Below are 22,875 nucleotides of genomic sequence, written 5' to 3' on the forward strand. Positions count from 1 at the left end.
AAAACCCCAACCCTTTTTTTTATTTAAAAAGGAACTTTTAAAAATGAATAGAAATGAATTGACAGTTGTCAAGGGGTGAGTAAATTCTGGATGGTAGCCCCGCTTACTTGCAGCAAAGCAGCAATCACCAGCAGATTTGATCTGCAGTGGTGGGATTCCTAAAACATAGTGTCTCCAGAAAGATACGTCAGGTTGAGGCTTCAGAAAGAGATCTCAAGCGTGGCCATGGCCTCTAACAGGGATCAGCAACCTTTGGCACGCGGCTCGCCAGGCTAAGCACCCTGGCGGGCCAGGCCAGTTTGTTTACCTGCCACGTCTGCAGGTTCGGCGGATCGCGGCTCCCACTGGTCGGGGTTCGCTGCTCCAGGCCAATGGGGGCGGCGGGAAGCAGCGGCCAGCACATCCCTTGGCCTGCGCCGCTTCCCGCTGCCCCCATTGGCCTGGGATGCCGAACCGCGGCCAGTGGGAGTCGCGATCCGCCGAACCTGCGGACGCGGCAGGTAAACAAACCAGCCCGGCCCGCCAGGGTGCTTACCCTGGCAAGCCGCGTGCCAAAGGTTGCTGACCCTGGCCTATAATGTTAGGGCTTTAAAAACCATCATCTGTCACTTTAAGCAGCCAAAGTTTACATATGATGGACATAATATGGTGGGTCATGTCAAACCAGCAACTAATTATTGTGCTGCATTCTGAATTAAATTCAAGAGATAGCACTACCCTGTTGAAAGTGTGACAATAAATCAATCCTTATGTTGATAAGTGCAGAACAGGTGCAGCCTCTGCAAATAGTGAACCTGAAAATACTTAAATTCCATGTCCAGTACATAGCTTTCTTTAAAAGGGACATGGTCAGAATTCCTGGTTGGGATTCTTAATTTTACTACCTCTGACCAAGTATTACCAATATGAGGATATGAAAAGGAGAGATCGCTATTGACTACCTTTGCCAAACAGCAAAACTTTTCTTTTCCCAGAACAAGGCAGTGTTGACTCATCCACCCATCACAAAATATTTCTTCAAAGCACCGAGCAGACGTGCATGATTCTCAGAGTTGAGAGAGAGAGTTAGTCAGCAGTAGCTTGCTGATAATCTTCTCTCATGCGTTTAGATAAGTTCTTGCTAAAAAGTGTCTATCACCTATCAATCGGTCCTTCAGCCCTCATATAGATTGTGCCGATCTCAACAAGTTGTCCATTCTTCTCTCATCCTGGGCTTCCTTCTCTATGTGCTTCCATGCCTTTTCATGATAAAATCTTCCTATCTCTTTGGAGATCGGCTGAGTGGTCGTTTCAGTTCCCATGGGTACCACTTGGTGACAGCTGCAGTCCATCGATTGTCAGTGAGCCTAGCTATATGCCCTGCCCATTGCATTTTATTGTACCTGCTTTCAACAACGACATCCTGCACTCCACTCTGCTGTCTGATCACTTCATTGGGGACTCAGTCACGGATTGAAATCCCCAAAATTCTTCTTTCCACCCCCCTCTCCATGATAGACAATTGTTGCTCCTCTGTCTTCGTTAGCTTCCATGTTTCGCAACCATACATTGCCAGCAGTACTGTTGAGTTGAAGAGGTTGGCACGTGTTACCTTGTTGATTCCACCCCCCACCCCCCCGGAGGACATCCTTGATAGAATTGAATGTGCACCAACCAGCTTTCTTTCTGTGTGAGAGTTCGTCTTCCTGATCATGGCGCATGTTAATTTTTTGGCCCAAATAAACTTATTGCTCAACTTCTGTTATTTGGACTTTTGGCAAGGCATCAGACTGCATAAATTTTGTTTTCTGTAGTTTGATAGTGTTTTCAGTAATCAACACAATATTGTCCGTGAATCTGAGGTAGTTTAACTGCTCTCCATTGACGCTGATTCCACCCTTCCAATTAATCCACCTCATTACCATTTCGAGACAGTCTGTGAAGAGTTTTGGTGAAATAGTGTCTCCTTGCTTCACACCTCTTTTGACTGGGATGTGAAGGGGAGTGTCGAACAGAGTTATTCCTGTAGTGCAGTCAGAGTTTATTTCCTTTAATGATCTGTAGTTTGTGTCGATGCCCTACTCTGCAAGAGCTTTCAGCAGTCCATTGAGCTCCACACTGTCAAACGCTTTTTCATAGTTGACGAAGGCAATGCATAAAGGGAATTTGTATTCTCTTGAGCACTCCAACAGCTGGTTTATAGTGAAGATATGGTCCATTATGCAGAAATTCCTTCAAAAACCTGCCTACTCTCTCAGCTGCTGCTTGTCCAGACTCTGCAAGAGTCGGTTTGTTATTATTTTGGTGAACAGCTTGTAGACATGTCAGAGCAGGCATATTGGATGATAGTTCTTTAGATCTTCATGATCACCCTTCTCGTACAGCAAAATGGTGTTGGATGCCTTCTAACTGGAAGGTGATCTTCAGCATTTCCAAGTAATGGCTAAACCTCTGAGCAAGGGTTTCCCTGATTTGTTTTGGCAAAGAGAGGAAAGATCCTTGTACGATGCTCCATATAAAATCCCCTAGCCATGAGACACTTGTCCATCTCATTAGGTGACAGCAGCACCATGTGCTGTCAGTCTACCACCAAAGAATTTGCACTGTAATCTGTCTCGCATGAGGATACATCATTCATTGCAGCTTTTTCCCTTTTGTATTTTGGAGGTGGCTTGCTAAATCTCTTCCTTCTGTCCATCACCTCTTCCCCAACCCTTTGGAAAAAGAAAAGGTAAACTGCCGTTTGCAAGATAAAGCCAATGGTGTATTTGAAGCTGTATAGCTGCTCTGGTAATGGCAAAAGGATATTATTTTCTTGATTGACTTGCTCACAGTGGAGCAGGATAGTAGTGCTGTGCTATTTGACCAGTTTATTTTTTTTAAAGTGTTCGGGATTGGGTAATGGGTAGAGGCAAAAAGGAAGATATTTTTCTGGCAAGTGCACTTTAAAATAAAAATGCTCACTTTTCCTTTACGCTTATTATCCATTTAATGCTTGTTGAAGTAAACAAAAACCCAATTGACATATGAAATGTTTAATTATGTACGTCTCTTGTAACTTCTCACTATGATAAATTTAAAATGAACTTTAAAAATGAGAATAGTAAACTAAACAAGGTTACGCATAATGTAGCATAGGTATTCTGTTTTATAGCATGCTTCAGATTTAAATGTTGAATTTGATCAGAAAAGAGTTTCTGATGTTTTTAATTTTTTATATATCCAATGAGTGAGTGTATATTTTTGCATTTGACTACAAAAGGTGGTCTTTTATCAGGCCAGATGTATAAGTGTAATTCATATTTCTGTTAAACCGTACAAAAGAAAAAGGAGTTCCTAAATGACACTCTGGTTACTTTCTCCAGACTTGAGGAAGAGCTCTGTGAAGTTCAAAAGCTTGTCCCTTCCATGAACAAAAGTTGGTTCAATAAAAGATATTTCCTCACCTTCCTTGTCACCCTGGGACCAACACAGCTGCAACACTGCAAACTAAACTTGAATGCACTACTTAAATAAAGTAGATTATACCAAAATGCATGTAAAGGGAATTATCAACAGTCCGTTAATTTTAGCAATATGTTGCCTCATAGCCCAGCTAAGAGAGAGAATTGATATGTTTGTTTGAAAAGGTACACCAGATTATCAGCTTCTACGCCTGTTTAATACCCCTGCATGTACTATACTGATTTCCATAAACTACAGGACAACACTAGGACATGGTCACAGGCTTAGGATAGTAAGAGACCAGCACAACTTGGTGCCATTTTAACCCAGTTTTGTGGTCTTACAAACTGGTAAAATGTTATATCCTTTCAGATTTAAAATAAAGGTGGGGAGGGCATACAATTGAGTATAGTGGTAGAAAAAGACATTCATGCAGCCAGTAAATTAGCTCCATGCTTATCAATAGTTTTGTCATAGTTTCAAATTTATAGGCATTTTTAGAAATACAACTCCGTGGTATTAGACACTGCATCAGCATAGCGCTTTCTGGGGCATAACAGATCTGGAAGCTGACTGTGACCCTAATCCTGCACATGACTTATGCATATGTTTAATTTTATGTCATTAGTCCCATGAAAGTCAATTTAATTTAACTGATGTATTGTACTTGTTAGCATGTTTTATTAGGGAGGGAAGAAGAATAATTGCATCCTGAAGCTAAAGAATGATATTTACATTGTTCAAATATAATTTTTAGTTGCGTAAAGTAAGATTAAAACAGTTTTCAGTATTATTCTTTGACTTTATTTTGGTTTGTATAAAATGTGACTATTTCAAGATCCTAGAAGCTTCAAACATAACTTTAAAATATGATGATTAAATAGGTATTGTTATACTGTCCTTCTGGTTTTTGGTTTCACATTTACCTTGTTAAATTAAGTGATAGATCACTCTTTAAACATTTTTAAAGCCTGTTATAGCTAAAATATAACTCGCCTGAAAGATACTTCTTCATCTCTTTCAAGGACACTTTGATTGTGTGGTCTGAAGCTGAAAATTATGACTTGGCACTTAGTTTTCAAGAAAAAGCTGGATGTGATGAAATATGGGAAAAAATATGTCAGGTATGTTTGAAAAATGGAAGATTATCTGGATGTTGCAATGTTATGCCTTTGATTTTTATGGACTGTTTTTAGCAATGAGATTAAGCATAGTACTTGTAAGTAAAAAAATACAGAGGAAAAAATTACATATTTGGTAATTGAGAAACTGGTGCTTTCCCCATAAAAGTCTGGTGCTAAGTTTAACAGTTATATTTGAAAGCTCTCCCCAAAACTGTGTTTAAAAGTATCTTTGAGATTCACCCACACTTTCCCTAAAGAAAGTTTGCATAAAGTACAAGTTCATGAAACACGTTAGACAAACACCTGTCAGGAAAGGTCTAGTTTTACTTAGTTCTGCCTTGAGTGCAGGGGACTAGACTAGATGACTCTCAAGGTCCCTTCCAGTTGTACACTTCTATGATTCTATGAGGTTTTATAACAATGATTTCATTAGTTACTAATTACTTCATTTTTTCAAGGTGGGAGATACTTCAACATTAAAGCGCATTTTGAAGCTGATTATAGAACCATAGAATAGAGGTTGTATTTGATTTAATCTACCTGTTGTCTTTTCCATTTTGTAGGTTTCTTAATGCTAGTCTGTTTTCTCTCCTAATTCCCTGTTCATATAAATTTTTCTTCTTATCTGAGCATTTCTCTTCCTTCTCTCTCATACCCTCCTGTTTCAGTTGCCTTTCTGCTGTAACAGAGAGGGGGGAACTTGGTTAATTTACTTGAGTGGATTGTTCTTCTGCATATGTGTGATGGAGTCCCTGTGGTGACTGGCAGGGGTTGAAAGATTTATTTGACATTTTTTAGGTTGGGAGTCAAATCTGTACCTCTATATTCTCCGCCAAAAGTCCTGACCGTTTCAATTTAAAGCAGTTAAACTGTTCATCGTACACTGCATTTTATTTGTGACATGTCAATCAACTTTCTATTTAATACAATTTTTAATGTATTTTACTAGGGCTGATTGAATAGCAGAAAGTATATTCACTGCATGTATCTGCTGTATTCCACCAGTGTTAATAGTATTTGGCCAGCTGTGTGGATGTTTGAATACCACCCAAAGGATTAATCAAATAAATTCATAGAATATTATTACTAATGTCTCGTTTGCTTGATGTTACTTTCTCTGCTTCCTAGCTTCACTCCGTTCTTTTTCTTTTCTGTAATAAACCATAGTGTCTCTCTTCTTCCATCTCTGCTTCCCTTTTCTTTCTCTCTCTGCCCCTTATCTCTCCCATCGCCCCTTTATCTGTCTCTTTCCTTTCTCTCCTCCTCTCCTCTTTGTTCTACATTCTGTCCTGTATATTTTCTTATTCCTTCTTCCTCTTCTCCTCTCCAGAGATCAATATGTCTTCATACATCTCTTTATACACACATGCATATCATACTCATTTTCTATTTTAGCCTATTGATCTTTCCCACCCATGAACCCACGATCGGAAATATTGCCAGAGGATTAAAACTGTTAGCTATAGACAGATTCAAAAGATAGGGTGGCACCCACTGTTCCTGGGGAATACCCAGGTGAAAAGCCAATCATCCCCAGCTTTGGGAAAATTGAATGTGCTAGTGTTTTTGCCAGGTTATTTTCCTTGGACTGTGTTTTGAGGCCCCACCTTTTATATCCACCTGTGGCTGGAGGGCATCCAAATTTGAAGCCTTCGAGTCTCTCTCCCCGGCCTTCTTTGGCTGCTATGAGGATGGCGAAGTGTTCTCACTATTCTTCCATCCTCTTCCACAGCCTTCTGGCTGCTGCAAGAATGAGGTGTTTATTGCTATATATCTCCACTAGCCTCTTGGCTGCATCAATGGGGTGAGAGTGTCAACCTCTTCCATTCCCTTAGTTTTTTGGCTACTGCAGATATATTGAACAAAGGCTTTTTGGGTCCTCTTTCTCAGTGAATAGCACCAGTGCCTGTCTCTGCTGATGTTCAGTTTTCCCAAACTGCAGCAGAACAAAACTTGACTTGATTCTTGTAATTTTCACTACTACCCACAGATGTAAGAAATAGCAATAAAAGCTGACAAGACTCTGGTCAGTTCATTCTGGTGTAGCTCATGGAAAGCTCTGATCAGCAGCAGAGGTAGTTGAACAAGTTGTATATAGACTTAAGAAGATTGTGCTGCATCAGTTTAATATCTGTTTGTGTTAGAACCTTATATTCAAAACCATAAGTGTTCGAAATTTTTTTATTTGTAATTGAAAGTTTAGATTCTGCAGAAGATGTTGTTCACCTGGGAACACTTCTTATTCACCTTGGGCAAGGGGACCTTTCAAGCTCTAGTGATGGACACCCGAGAAGTGCTAATAATAATAATGTCTTCCTTTTTCCTGAAGTATTCAGAAAATTCTGCTATTTCTCTATTCCCTATGTTTCCAGTTTCCTGACATTTAAGTATTCAGCTTTATACAAACTAATACAATTAAATATCTAGTCCAGAAAATTACTCTGTTTCAAAATCATATATTAATGAAGGTGTTCAGTGTCCCATACTGTGCCTTTTATGCCAGCATTCAAAAGCACATCAGAACCTGAACTGCATTGTATTTAAATGGCAAACTCTTATTCATGCATTTATTTTTGGCTCCAGGAAGTAGAATCATTGATATTCCAGATCATGCTTTTAATAAAAATATAATCAGAAGTCTTTCTACCATCAAGGAGTGTAATGCGGCTTTTGGCTTTTTTCCTTCACCCTCTGTCCCTTACTGGAAATGCACAGTTTTAGAAATATTAAAAAAAAAAAAAAAAAAAAATGCCAGTAGAAATTTTAAAAAATTACTTACAAAAAATGTCTCATTGTAATAGGTTCAAGGAAAAGATCCTTCAGTGGATATTACTCAGGACCTTGTAGATGAATCTGAGGAGGAACGTTTTGATGATATGTCATCACCAGGTCTAGAATTGCCATCTTGTGAATTAAATCGGCTAGAGGAAATTGCGGAACTTGTGGCGTCTTCACTGCCTTCTCCATTGCGTCGTGAAAAACTCGCACTAGCTTTGGAAAATGAGGGCTATATTAAAAAGCTCTTAGAAATTTTTCATGTGTGTGAGGACTTGGAGAACCTTGAAGGACTACACCACTTGTATGAAATTATCAAGGGAATCTTCCTTTTGAACAGAACTGCACTTTTTGAAGTAATGTTTTCTGAGGAATGTATAATGGACGTAATTGGATGCCTAGAATATGATCCTTCTTTATCGCCGTCACGGAAACACAGGGAATTTCTGACAAAAACAGCAAAATTTAAAGAGGTGATTCCTATATCTGATCCAGAGCTGAAGCAAAAAATTCATCAAACATACAGAGTACAGTATATCCAAGATATGGTTCTACCCACTCCCTCAGTGTTCGAAGAAAATATGCTGTCAACACTTCACTCCTTCATCTTTTTTAATAAAGTGGAAATAGTTGGTATGTTACAGGTAAGTCTGAAGCGCTTACTTTTTAACGTGGAAAGTTGACTTGAAACTGGCTTTCAGCATCTTAAGATTTTTTTTTTTATATATATATTTTATGCGAGAGATTAACAGAGTTTGGAAGACTGAGCTATAAAGTTGATATTCTGCAATTAAAATGTGAACTTTAGACTTATTACTGTAGAACTTATAATGTAAATGTAACAAACTACATTAGTACCTAATTGAGCACAGTTGAATTGAAGTTAGCAAGGTGTACTGAGTATTCTTACCCAGTTGTTAAGCCTTTACTTGTTAAGACTGCAGCCTCTGTAACTAAGAATGAATCTGCCCTAAATCTTTTCACCTAAAATTCACATGTATGATTCTATGCCAGGGTAGAATTTTTCTAAAGGTTGAGGCAGCTCAGACAAGTTGTTTGGAAGATACACATTTAAAAAAAATAGTGGTGAAAAAAATGTTTAGTTTCTTAAACATGTTCCTAATTATTTTGGCTCATAATTGCAAAATGGTTTTGCCAAGAAACTCCCCATCTGTTCTAATGTGTGTCTTGTTTTGAATTTGTGCATTTGTTGAAAAAGTTTTAATGGAGAAATTTAGATATTAAAAACAATTTATGCATGGTGTTCTTACTCACACACACTGCTTAGGTATTGACACCGAACCCTATGAACTGGGCAGAAGTAAGTATCAACTTTGTGTAGCACAGTGAGCGCTATAAGGCTTTCATCAGAGCCAGGCAGCGTTGGTACGGCGCACAGATGTGTATTTTATTAATATGCAGTCAGTGGATGCCAGCTTCTTAAACCAAACAAAAGCAAGAAGGATGGAGATAATGGTCATGTTTTCCTGGTAACTATGTAGTCTGAAGAAGTGAGCACAGTGCTAAATGTTTCTGCAGACTTGCTGTGACCGGGGTCCTAGTGGGGGCCAGCTATGGTCACTCAATTAGGATGAACTGCAAAAAATGGGGCAGCCAAACCCCAAAAAGCTAGTGAATATTCCAGTACTTAGATTTACCAAGCCAGCGTAAAACAGCTTCTTTATTACCTTACTGGTTACTCAGAAGTCCAAACAACACAGTTCCCTTAAAGTGATCCAGCCTCAGGCCTCCATCCAGGTACCCATGTCAAATATGATGAAAATTTCTGTAAATCTTATTTCATCATATAAAAGAAAAGGTTTTACCAATCCCAAAGGATCGGACACATTACCTCTCAGGTTAATGAATGTTTCAGATCTTACCCAAATACACGCTACAGCAATTCTTATTAACTAAACTAAAATTTATTCAAAAACAAGAGAGAGAGTATGGTTAAAAAATCAATGTACATACAGACATGAGTTCAATTCATTTAGGTGCAGATTCATAGCAGAGAATGGTGAGCTTTGTAGTTGCAAAGAGTTCTTTCAGAAATAGTTAATAGACCAATGTCCAAATATCGTATTCAGGGCATACCAGCATAACTGGGACCTCAGTCTTGTGAGTCAAACTTCCCCTGATGAATCCTAAGCAGATCTGAGATGACAGAATCAGGATCCAAGGATTTTTTGTACAATTTCATGTCTTTTGACAAGTTGGAGTTCCTCAGGGAACAAAAGGTAATTAGGATGACTTTGAAGGAGGTCCATAACCGGTACTTAGCTATACATAAGGACATTTGTTTTTTCCTCCATCATTCACAGTACATTTCAAAGAGAGATAAATACCAAGATATCCCGTGTTTACAATTTATTTAAATGCTAGGATCTTCTTTTGACCTCTGAATTATCAGAAGACAGCATAGACGGGACTGTTGATCACATTGTCGACCCTACTCCTACTATGTATTTACACAAAAACAAACATCATCTCCCCACGTGTCTTTTGAGGGTTATTTATTTTGCAGGATATCTAACCCTTTCTAGCAATGCGTCACACTTGCCTTAACATTTAGATGAGCCTCAAAACACCCTGTTGAATATCGTTACCCCCATAACAGATGGGGAAACTGTGGCTGAAAGATTAAAATTACTTATCCATAGTTACATGGGCAAGTCAAATCCAGGTCTCCTGATTTCTAGTCAATCTAACTCACTAGACTACGATGCTCCCCAGCTGAATCACTTGATCTCTGAATGTGTTTTCCTGTAGAATGGGGAGAATGATATATGGCCTAAATTTTCAAAAGTTGACTAATAATCTTGGGGTGGCCAGCTTGAAACACTTTAAAGGCCTGATCTTCAGAAAGTGCTCAGCACCCACCCTCTGAAAAATGCCCATTTAGGTGCCTTATGTTAGGCATCCAGGCTCATTAGTCACTTTTGAAAATCTTGGCCTCTTTGTCCACCTCACAGGTGCTTACCCTCCCCCACCCATTGCCATCTTACTTATTACAAAACTGGAACACTGTTTGCTGATGGTGTCATTTGCTGAGCCAACAAACATCAACCACTGACTCCAAGTTACATGAATTGGATAAGCTTTGGGGAGGAAATTTGGGCAAGAGGAGTTAGTACTGCAACAGCCTCAAACAGCACGTCATGCATCACGTGTGCAGCTGTCAGAAATAGGAGTAGTATCTGTTGTACAGGATGAAAAAGTTGATACAATAATAGCAGACTAGTTTCTTCTCTACTGCTGGTTTTTGGCTTTAGTCAGTGGTGATAGTGTATTGCATGTGGAGTATGGTTGAGGAACTTGTATGCAGGGGGTACAATGAGGCTGGAGTCTTGGTTCTGACATTGACTTGCTATATGACCTTGGATAAGTCACTTGAACCCCTCCTTTCTTCTGTTTCTGTTGTCTGTATAATGCTTATCAACCTCACAGTGGGGCTGTGAGGATTAATGATTTACTTTAAACACAAAAACTTGAGTCCTATTACTTGCCCTCTGCAGCTTTGAAAAGCAGAGAGCAGCACTACAGAACAGAATAAACATCCTTCAATATATCCGCAAAAAGAACAGGAGTACTTGTGGCACCTTAGAGACTAACAAATTTATTAGAGCATAAGCTTTCGTGGGCTACAACCCACTTCTTCAGATGCATCCGAAGAAGTGGGTTGTAGCCCACGAAAGCTTATGCTCTAATAAATTTGTTAGTCTCTAAGGTGCCACAAGTACTCCTGTTCTTTTTGCGGATACAGACTAACACGGCTGCTACTCTGAAACCTTCACTATATCCTAGCTCTTCTGACTTCCACAAAGTACCAAGAGGAAGGGAAAATTCTCAGGTATATAAATTGGGAAGGATTAGAAAATGGAAGATGTTTTGGCAGAAACATCTAATTCTGCTTCTTTCTGGAGAAAATAAAAGAAGGTAAACAGAATAGTAATGGATGTTTTACACTGTGCTGGAGGGAATGGATTATTTGGTACATTTTTTAAAAGCTTGAAAAATTTACCAAACATTACTAGCCCAAAGTTTAAACCTACTAACCTGGCTGAAATACAGCTGTGCCTCAAGCCATGCCCCTCCCAAACTGTTATCTGAGATTTTAAAACAACAAAAGGCTTTTGAACAGTTAAACTTATCAGGGTGGCAGTCCACCCCCAATAAATTAATGTATGCTGCCCTTTCCTCTTCTTCCCACGCATAGTAAAAAGGTTTGGCGCAGTGTTCTTTTTTAATTTCTTTTTTCTTTGTGTGAGATCAAAGACTCTGAGATGAAATTTTAAAACCAACAAGCTGTCTTTTCACTCTCCATCTCTTATATCTCCTCCATAATTCAGTTTACATCTTTATTGATTCACTCTCATTCATTCCACTGCTCCACACTCTTTCTTGCTTCCCTTCCCTACTCTGGGAGAGGAGAAAAGGCAGTGGTGGAGCTAAATGAGATATAGTTTATGGTGGAGATAAATATGGGATCTGGCTTGAATGAAGGAAAAAATACTGCTATTCACTAGTCACTTGGAGCAGCTGTAGGATAGATGGGAGAGGGCTGCTCTCCCATCTATCCTACAGCTGTGCCAAGTGGCCAGTGAATAGGAATATTTGAAGCCCTCCTTCCCACCACAGCTGCTCTGGCTTATAGTCTGAAGGCTAGCCTTTCTTCTTCTCCCTTTCTCTTTCATTCTCTCTCTGTAAAATGAATGACTACTCTACCTCAAGTTTAAAAAACATACATGAGTAGAGTCTCTCCCACTTTAGTTTCTCTTCCACTAATGTACCTCCCTCATTCTTTTCTAACCTGATTTTTATAAGGTACGTACTTCCTCAGGCTGCTCATCTCTGGGATTCTTGACTCCTTCTGTCCCATCCTGTTAAAGTAGCAGTGGCGCTTGGACTGCTATTCTCCTTTCCTCTCCTCCTGAGAAATAGCATACAGCTATTGTATTTCTACTCACCAGGCAAAATTACTGCTCAGCCTGGGTGAGTAAGTTTTTTATGCCTTATAAAAATCAGGTTAGAAATATTTACCTGGAGATACAGTCTGGTTAGGGTTGCATTAGCAAGGTAAAATAAATGAGTTCCATGAAGTTTACTTTGGATTTTTTTAGACAGGACTTTAAAACTGAAGGTCTGTCTGCTCTATGTGACTATAAAAGCCCATTGTATTTTTTGTTAGAGTAGAGGCTTGTCACAATGTAACTGAACAAAATTTTCCTTTCTGACTGTTGTTAATCCTGTGTATTAGTTGGTGGTTGCTGTCCATTGTGGAAGCCATTGTAGTTAGTGGAGTGCCTGGTTCTCTCTCTCCTTTCCATCTAACCACTTCCTGGTGGAGACTGGTGCTGCTGGGGACTGGGGTCTTTTTATAAGCTACCTTTTAACTGAAGAGACCCCTGGACTTGATGTTTGGAGTGCTTCATGATAGTCCAGTGGGAGCCAAGGATGGGGGGGTGCTGCGTGCTTGGCTGTCTTCTGTGGACCATGGTAGTGCTTGTGGTGGTGATACTGCTGCTGCTGTTGATTGTAGGTCAACCTTGGGCCACTCTGGGCCCAATGAAGGTGGGCTATACAGGAGCAAAATGGTTCTGCTTTAAGTTTAAATCAGGAATGGGCAAACTACGGCCCACGGGCCAGCTCCGGACTGCGGGATTGGCACCCCTGTGGTGCTGCGGGCCCCATGCTGCTGCTGGAAGCAGCTGGCACCACGTCACTGTGGCCCCTGGGGCAGAGGGCTCCCCCCCCTCGGGGGGGGGGGAGCTGGAATGGGGAACTGTGGCCAATGGGAGCTTTGGGGGAAGTGCCCGCAGGGGAGGGCAGCGCACAGAGCCCTCTGCCTCTCCCCCCGCGTATTCTCCTCCCTCCCCCCCCCCCCCCCCGGGGCCGCAGGGACATGGTGCTGGCGACTTCCGGGAGCGGCGCGGGGCCACGGCAGGCAGGGAGCCTGTCTTAGTCCTGCTGTGCGCCGCTGCCACCCCGGAGCCGCTCCAGGTAAGCAGCACCGGGCCGGAGCCCGCACCCCGAACACCTTCTGCACCCTGCACCACAACCCCCTGCCCTGAGCCTTCTGCCGCACCTCTCCTGCACCCCAAGCCCCCTACCCCAAGCCCCCTCCTGCACTCTGCACCCCCTCCTGTACCGTAACCCCCTTCCCTGAGTCCCCTCATGCACCCTGCACACCACCTGCGCCCCAACCCCCTGCCCTGAGCCCCTTCCTGCACACCACACCCCCCTCACACTCCGCACTCCCTCCTGCACCCCAGCCCCCTGCCCAAGCCCTACATTCATGGCCCTGCATACAATTTCCCCACCCAGATGTGGCCCTCACGCCAAAAAGTTTGCCCACCTCTGGTTTAAATACATGAAGTTATTTAGAATGTATGGCATTATACACTCCATCCACAACATCTGTGCCTCTTCTCTTGCCACCTGTGCCTTTCTTCCCTGACATAACCCTGCCGTTCACACCGGACTCGGACTGACTGTAATGAGGAGCCTGGGGTGGGTGGGAAGAGACAGGACTGGGCCTGACTGGAGTGGACAGAGGTAGAAGGGAATCAGGCTTAGGGGGAACAGGAGCCCAAGAGTCCACTAGAGCAGTGGTTTTCAAACTTTTTTTCTGGTGACTCAGTTGAAGAAAATTGTTGATGCCCATGACCCAGTGGAGCTGGGGATGAGGGGTTTGGGGTGCGGGAGGGGGCTCTGGGCTGGGGCAGGGGGTTGGGTTGCAGGAGGGGGTCAGGGCTGGGGGTGCAGGCTCTGGGGTGGGGCTGGGGATGAGGGGTTTGGGGTGTAAGAGGGGGCTCCGGGTTTGCGGGAGGCTCAGGGCTGGGGCAGGAGGTTGGGGTGCAGGAGAGGCTATGGGCTGGGGGTGCAGGTTCTGGGGTGGGGCCATGGATGAGGGGTTTGGGTGCAGGAAGGGGCTCAGGGCTGGGGCAGGGAATTGTGGTGCGGGCTTACCTTGGACGGCTCCTGGTCAGTGGCACAGCAGGGGTGCTAAGCCAGGTTTGTTGCCTATCCTGGCACTGTGGACCATGCTGCGCCCCGGAAGCAGCCAGCAGCAGGTCCGGCTCCTAGGCAGAGGCGCGCAGGCGGCTCCACACAGCTCTCGCCTGCAGGCACTACCCCCCTTCCTCCCAGCTCACATTGGCCGGTTCCCAGCCAGTGGGAGTGTGGAGCCGGTGCTCTGGGCGGGGGCAGCGTGTGGAGCCCCTTGGCCCCCCCACCTAGGAGTCAGACCTGCTGCTGGCTGCTTCCGGGGCACAGCATGGTGTCAGAACAGGTAGAGACTAGCCTTAGCTGGGCGGCACCGCCAATGGGATTTTTAACAGCCCAGTTGGCGGTGCTGACCAGAGCCACCACGACCAAGTGCCTTACGTTCCGCGACCCAGTACTGGGTCACGACCCGCAGTTTGAAAACCACTGGACAGTGCATGCTACCCTACAGAATGTGGAATGGAACCCTAGATTCTTGAGTCTCAGTATTCCTCTGCTGTCAGAAAATATTTGTGGAACCAAGTGGCAAATTGTGTCTGATCCCCCTCTAGTGGCTGGTCTACACAGAGGATGATAACTTACTGCTACTATCAATTACTCCATTAGCTCATGTGGCCCTGCAGATGACCTATGTCAGTATCAGTATTATGCCACCCGATAGAATTTTGGGTTTTTTTCCCAGTTTTTCTTTTTTAAAAACCTAAGACATTGCACATATAAAAGTATTAGGGCTATCAGACAATTAAAAAAAATAATCGGGAGATTAAAAAAAAGTTGCAGTTAATCACGGTTTTAATCGGACTGTTAAACAATAATAGAATACCAATTTAAATGTATTAAATATTTTTGCATGTATTTCTACATTTTCAAAATATATTGATTTCAATTACAACACAATAGAGTGTACAGTGCTCACTTTATTTTTTATTACAAATATTTGCACTGTAAAAAAGATAAATAGTATTTTTTCAGTTCACCTCATACAAGTAATGTAGTGCAGTCTCTTTATCATGAAAGTGCTACTTACAAATGTAGGGTTATTTTTTTACATAACTGCACTCAAAAACAAAACAATGTAAAACTTTAGAGCCAAAAGTCCACTCAGTCCTATTTTTTGTTCAGCCAATCGCTAAGACAAACAAGTTTGTTTACATTTACAAGTGATAATGCTGCCCGATTCTTATTTACAATGTCACCTGAAAGTGAGAACAGGCATTTGCATTGCACTGTTGTAATATAAAGTGAGCACTGTACACTTTGTATTCTGTGTTGTAATTGAAATTAATATATTTTGAAAATATAGAAAAATGTCCAAAATATAATAATAAATGGAAATTGGTATTCTATTATTGTTTAACAGTGCGATTAAAACTGATTAATAGCAACTTTTTTTTAATCTAGTTAATTTGTTTTGTGTTAATCAGTTGAATTAACTGCGATTGACAGCCCTAGTTGCAAAGTCAAGCACTCAAAGATGAAAAAATGCCAGAATTAAGATTGCCCCCATGTGCATATACATTATAATACAGTATTTATTTACATGATGAGGCCTCAGCTGTGCCCAGTTCTGGGTGCCGCAGTTTATGAAAGATGTGGACAAATTGGGGAGAGAGTCTAGAGGAGAGCAACAAAAATGATAAAAGGTTTAGAAAGATTATAAAAACTGGTCACATATAGTCTTCAGAAAAGACTGAGGGGGACTTGCTAACACTCTTCAAATATGTTAAAGGCTGCTACAAAGAGGACTGTGATCAGTTGTTTTCTATGTCCACTGAAGAGGTAATGGGCTTAATCTGAAGCAAAGGAGATTTAGGTTAGATAATAGGAAAAACTTGCTAACTATAAGGGTAGTTAAACTATGGAATAGGCTTCCAAGGGAGGTTGTGGAATCACCATCACTGGATGGTTTTTTTTTAAGAATAGATTAAACACCCAGCAAGGGTTTACTTTGTCATGCATCAGCACAGGGGGCTGGACTTGATGACTTCTTGAGGTCCCTTCCAGCCCTGCGTTTCTATGATTCTATAGTATTTTGTTCCACAGGACCCCTGCTTCATTCAATGAATTGGATAGATCTGTGTGTAGTGAAAGAGGCTGTAGTCTGTAGGACTGCTCCCTCATTTGTTGCAGAAATTGGAAGGTGTGTAGTGAATAAGGTAGGGTGTTAGCAACTCTGTGGCAGAAAGAGATGTGATTTTGGGCAAGTCATTCAAACCAAACTTTTTTTTTTTTTTACAGGTGAGCATTAGTTGTGTTCTTTGTTTTCTGAATGCTTTACCTGGGGTCTGATGTGCAAAAGAGCTTAGCATCACAACTGAATCTGAAGTCAATGTGCTTTGAACACAAAAGTCATATAAAGCTAAGTACTCTCAAAAATAGATTGTTGGGTGTCAAACTGAACTCTCAAAATTAGTGGACACTTTTGACTTTTATCTCTCTGTTCTTCAGTTTCCCCATCTGTAAAACTCAGATAACGTCACCTCATCTCATTGGTGTGAGAATAAATTCATTCATGTTTGTGACGCAGTCTTCTACTATTGTGATGAATGCCATTGTAAATGGATGCATCTATTTTATAGTGCCCCTTCAGGCCAACTGTGGCTCTTCTGAGGCATGACTCAGTTTCTCTTTAAATCAGGCTCCCTTTTAATAAAAAGTCCACATAGGCCAGATGTTGCAAACATTCCTCCTTTTGGGGTCCAATTTGGTACATCCAGTGCAAAGTCTTTCAAAAGAAAATTTAGACCTTCAAAGACTTCATCCCAGTTTCAGCTGAGCCCATCCCCCCTCTCTAAGGGCCTGTCCTCTCTGTAACAATTCAGTTCTTGCACCCCAATCCCAAATTGGGTGCAGCCCCTCCTCCCCAGGGGCCTGTCTTCCTGCTCTCCAAGCACCTCTTGCTTGAAGTTTGGTCTTCTCCACAGACCTTTCTGGTTGCTGCCTTTCCCATGTTGACTCAGGGCCATGCAGAAACATCCTTACTCCCTGCAGTGTCTGCAAGAATCCCTCAGCATCTGCAGCTGACTCCCCTTCTATAAGGCCCAGGTGCCTTCCTTTATACCCAATTGGGCATCAGCTAATCTGTCCAAGTGCACTGGACCCTGCTCCCTTTCTTGCAGGGAGCAGTCATCCTGTCACAGCCATAAAAAAGCCACTGGGGAAATTAATACAGTACTGTCTTCCAAGCAGGGTTTGAATGGTTTGCCTGGGACCACAAGCTGAACAATGAGAATAAAACAAAATATTAAACAGCAGCTCAATCACTGAGTATGGTGAATCCTGGGCACTGAATGAGGCAGGTATTCTGTGGAAAATATGGTATGTGATCATGTAATTAATGACCATATCATATGCACAAGGGAGCTGGATTAAGGTTGCATGAGCAACTTTAATTATGGTATTTCCTTCCTCACTTTTGAGTACTTGACTTTGTAACCTTAACACTCTTTTAACATAGTTTTGTGCATGTGTATTTATATGTATAAATATATAAAATGTATGCAGTTCTCATTTTTTAGTGTTATGAGGGTGCCAGCAGCATAGAAAGGGTGCTTGTTGAATTGTGTACATATTTTATAAACATAATTATTTTGTTAAAAAACTGTGTGTAAGTAAAATAGATTTGGTGCTCTTTATTGAGAGAGAGAAAAATTGATGCAATATTTATTTACATTTATGTAATAATGAGTTTCAAACTGGTCATGAGCAACCAGGCACTCCCATTATATAAGTAAAGTGACAAAAGAGGCTGGTTTTTTGTCTCCTCCATGTTTCCATCCACAATCTTGTATTTCTTTGCAAATAGATTTTGACAGGCTATTCAAAAATTGTCCCGTTACGCCAGCCCAGAGAGTGGGTAGTTGGACTTTGCCATTCTAGAAAGTAGTTATAAGACTACCTTTCTTCATTCTGGGCCTGCATAGAGGAATATTGGTAGAAACAAGCTGAACAGGTAAGGTATTAGCATTTGAATGGCTGCCAAATTTGCCAAGGTAATAATACAGGACTGGTGGCATGATGGGACCTTGGCTGTACAGTAACTCCCCACTTAATGTCCTCTCGCTTAACATTGTTTTGATCTTATGTCCCTGCTCAATTACAGAACATGCTCCATTTAAAGTTGTGCAATGCTTCCCTATAATGTCGTTTGGCTGCCTGCTTTGTCCACAGCTGGCAGCCCCCCATCAGCTCCCCTACGCCGCCCCCCCCCCCCCACACACACACAGTGCCTCCTGCCTGCTGGCAGACCCCATGGATCAGCATCTTCCCCCTCCTCCCCCCGCCTCCTGCCCGCGGCAATCAGCTGGCTTGCGGCATTCAGGCGGGAGGGGGGAGGAGCGAGGACTTGGCGCGCAGGCTCCCCCTGCCTCCCGAACGCCGCAAACCAGCTGATTGCCGTGGGCAGGAGGCAGGGGGGAGCCTGCGCACGGAGTCCTCGCTCCTCCCCCCTCCCTCCTGCCCCCTGAACAATGCAAGCCAACTGATTGCCGTGGTCAGGGGGGGGGGGGAGGAGCGAGGACGTGGCACACCTCCCCCCTCCTTCCCCTGCCTCTTGCCCGTGGCAGTCAGCTGGCTTGCAGTGTTCAGGAGGCAGGGGAGGGAAGAGGAGCCTGCATGCCATGTTCTCGCTCCTCTCTCCTCTCCCCCCTACCCTTGCCTCCTGAACGCTGCAAGCCAGCTGATTGCCGCGGGCAGGAGGCGGGGGGAGGGAGGAGCGAGGACGCGGCGTGCGGAGTAAAGGGGGGGAAGAAGAGGCGGGTTAAGGGTGGGGGCTTGGGGGAAGGGGTGGAGTGGGTGGGCCAAGGGTTGAGCCCCCGGCCCCTGGTGCTTGCAGAGAAGGGGAAGCTGCCGCTGCGCAACGTGCTTCTCCTAGTCTACAGCACCTTCAACCTCCTTGCCTGCCTCATTGTGTCCAGTGCCAGTGGGCTGTGCCTGTGTGGGGTCAGGTGGGGCACCTCCCAACTATAATACTGTACTGTATGGCAAAAAATAAATTTCCCTGGAATCTAACCCCCTATTTACATTCATTCTTATGGGGAAATTGGATTCGCTTAACATCGTTTCACTTAAAGTCGCATTTTTCAGGAACATAACTACAACGTTAAGTGAGGAGTTACTGTATTATTTATGCGTTGATACAACAATAATATTTGGCAGTTATGTAGTGTGGTGGGGCAATGCCAGCCCCGCACGGGGGGAGGTGGGCTCCAGCAGGGATGGGTACAGGGCAGGGTTCCAGCGTGCGGAGAGCAGTCAGGGCTCGGGTGAGCAGGGACACCAGTCTCGTGTGGTGGGTAGGCAGGATTATGCGGTTGGAAGAATTAGATTTTTATCAGTAAGTGTCAGTTTCACCACACAAACTGATGAAAAAGTATTTCCATAGATGATGCCATAGATGAAAATGTACAGATACACAAAGTAAGAAGAATGATCCTTGGATTTAAGGCTATTTACTTTGACAAATGATGTTAAAACACAATTTGTCAATGGTTATAAAACTTTAACTTTTTGAATCTCAGTATCTACTGTCATTACATAATTACCTGACTCCCCCTGTAACTTCCCACAATCAAGAAAATTAAAATCAATAAAAATAAAAAATCTTAAAATCCATAATTTTGCACAACTGTGAACACTTTAAGCTTTTTTTATTTTTATCAATTTAAAATAAACAAAAATACCTATCAAAATTATAAAAAAAAAAATGTTTTGCCAAGCCTATCCTTGGCCTGTGTAGGTGGTGTAAGAAAGGCATTCAGCGCATAATTGAATTTAAATTCGTTCTGTTTTTTCCCCCCCCCCATTTTCTTTTTCATCCCCTCCTAACTGCCAACACAGCTTGGTGTACCAGCATGCCCTATTCTAGTGATATCACAACTACCAAAAAAACCCTCACTGGAACCTGGAGCTGACTAATTTTGAGAATGGGGGGAAGACAGGTAAGCGGTGTTTCTTACTTTGTGACGCTCTTTTGCAACTTAAAAATATTATTTTATACATTTCTTCTCACATTGGAGGCCATCAGTCCTATCCCTTTGTATTATAAAAGTTTAAAAAAAAAAAAAAACTTGCAAAACTGCGCCATAGAGTGAGTAAACACCATTTACTTGACCCCCATTATTGGCTGGTTCTGTGTGCCAGCAAGCTCCTGTGATGTTTGTAATGTTGCCTGAATAAAGCATGTTGTTGGGCTCACTTGGAGTCTATGATTTGTGTTTTCTAGGGATCTGAAGAATTTAATAGAAGGGGAGGAGCAGATAGTTTAAAATAATTTATGTACTTACTGCTGTTTTATCCCTTGCTATTTGGGATGTTGAGTGCATGGCCTTACTATATTATAATTTTCCTTTATTATACTTATAGATCAGTTTTCAAACAAAGCAATTATTTTTGTTTAAGCCAGTCTTTTAAAAAGGGTGGAATAAATACAAGATTCTGTACATGTATGTTTGTTCTCAGATTGCATCATCCTGCTACCAGATCCACATGTAGTATTAGCAATATTCTGCTCTTTATTTTGAAAGTGCTTTACAGATGTTAATTTGTTTTGCAGCACTGTTGTGATGTAAGTATATATTATCTGTAGGTGATTTGGGGGGAACTGAGTTAGAGAAGTTTAGCGATTTTGTCCAGATATTAAAGGGAGTGCATCAAGCTGAAATTAGACTGTCTCAGAAGGATGCATGCTGTCAGCAGTACGCTCAGAAATGCCAGGTTTAATTTATTTGCATTTTGAAATGCATTTTACAGAGCAGTTTACCATGCAAATTATCTGCTGCACTAAAGTAAATGAGGGCAGTTTTCCAATGGGAAATGGCTTAGTGAAATGATGCATGCAAGTGTTGCATATTGGTGGTATCAGAGCTTAGTTTCTTCTTTCTTCCATGCTGCAGAAATAGTTTGGATGTGTATGCCATCTTGAAAATATGATGGGTTCCTGTTACTACCAAAGCTATGCCTAAATGATAATGGAGAAGTGTCTCAAGGGGGAAATTACTTATCAATAGTGTATTAAAGGACCTGTGTGAAGCAGGATAGCTCAAGATCAAGGGGATGAGGGCACTTTAATCTATATCACAAACTTGTGTCTGAGTGGGGGAGGGATAGCTCAGTGGTTTGAGCAATGGCCTGCTAAACCCAGGGTTGTGAGTTCAATCCTTAAGGGGGCCATTTAGGGATCGGGGGCAAAAATCTGTCTAGGGATTGGTTTTGCTTTGAGCAGGGGGTTGGACTAGATGACCTCTGGAGGTCCCTTCCAACCCTGACATTCTATGATTCTATGTGGGAGGGAAGGGAAGGGTTATATAAAGCAGGTGCAATATTACAACAGGAGCAGCAACAATAGCACTACACTTAAGGCTGATACGCTGTTTCTGTTCTAGGAACTTATTTGCTTGTAACTTTATTAAATTTTCACCTTTTGGGCTGAAATCTTCCAGAAGTTATCTCAGACCAAAAGGGAATATGAAGAAAGCAGGGAGAATAGGGTTTTGTTTTTTGAATGAGGGGTTGGTTCTTGTCTGTTTTTCCACAGCTGTGAAGTGGATAGACGTTGAAAGTTAATTTTGTTTCACAGAAATAGCCCTAATTGAGAAGTGTGTTAAAATGTTCCAGCAGGGAAAATTGCATTTAATTTGACAATTTGTCATGCCTTTGAAAACTGCATATGGAGCATATGCAGTGTGTTTTGTATGAGATTTTTTGCTAAAGTTCATGAAATATATAGCTAAGGAAGTCTGAGCTGCACATAGGTACATTTCTAATGTTAGCTGTGTAGCGAAAAGTACAGTGGGCTACAGTGAAGACTTTGCAGGAGACCTTAGCTCAGTCTCTGCACAGACTTTATAAGATGCCAAAAAGCTAAGAAAAGCTGCTGCAATCTTCCAGAAGCTTAATGTACAAGCTTAACTTTCAGCATAGTCCCACTGAGTGCTATAATTGTACAACCATGTTGCTCATGTCCATTCCAAGACCCACCTGCCTCCCCTCTGTCGGAGTATCTGGCAAGAAGGAGCCGAAGAGGCGGTGGGTCGGCAAGGACCTATATACACGGTCATGTAGGCGCCATTCCAGGGGGCTTCCCAGCCGACGGGTACCTCTAGGGAAAAACCTTCTGACGATGGCAAACGCGGCGTGCACACGCCTACTTGGAATGGACATGAGCAACACATCTCGAACAGCAGTTACAAAAGGTAGATAACTGTTTTATCTTTCACTTAGCTTTTATATATCAGTTTTCTATAAGGTGCTTTTATATACAATATAATACAAATATTGTGAGCAATGCATACTGTTGTTCTTTTCAGCCAGCAACACAGCCTTTCTTAAGTGCATTTAATGGGCTGAGCTGTAACCACAATGCTAATTGAGTTACAATCACAGGTGGCCTATATTTTCCAGCAAGTTCTTCTGTTATAATAACAGCAGCTTATTGTGCATGTCAGATACAGGATTTGTATGCATACTATTGGATGGGATTGTTCAAAAGCACTCATTCTTATCTTAACTCTACAATGACTTAAATGGGAGTAGGGTTAGACCATGG

At 42.2% G+C, this 22,875-nt stretch overlaps 1 protein-coding gene across 4 annotated transcripts in view; it reads left to right on the forward strand.

Annotated features, from left to right (window-relative positions):
- The window catches only part of PPP4R3A (protein phosphatase 4 regulatory subunit 3A), a 69,372-nt gene that overhangs the window by 25,815 nt on the left and 20,682 nt on the right, over positions 1-22,875 (forward strand). For all 4 annotated transcript variants that reach the window (XM_065402543.1, XM_065402547.1, XM_065402544.1 and 1 more), the window contains exons 3-4: positions 4,449-4,547; positions 7,349-7,966. In XM_065402543.1, the coding sequence (XP_065258615.1) occupies positions 4,449-4,547; positions 7,349-7,966 (717 nt within the window). The remainder of the gene's footprint in view (positions 1-4,448; positions 4,548-7,348; positions 7,967-22,875) is intronic.

This window comes from Emys orbicularis, chromosome 4, assembly GCF_028017835.1.
Source record: "Emys orbicularis isolate rEmyOrb1 chromosome 4, rEmyOrb1.hap1, whole genome shotgun sequence".
In the NCBI taxonomy this organism is placed as follows: Eukaryota; Metazoa; Chordata; order Testudines; family Emydidae; genus Emys; species Emys orbicularis.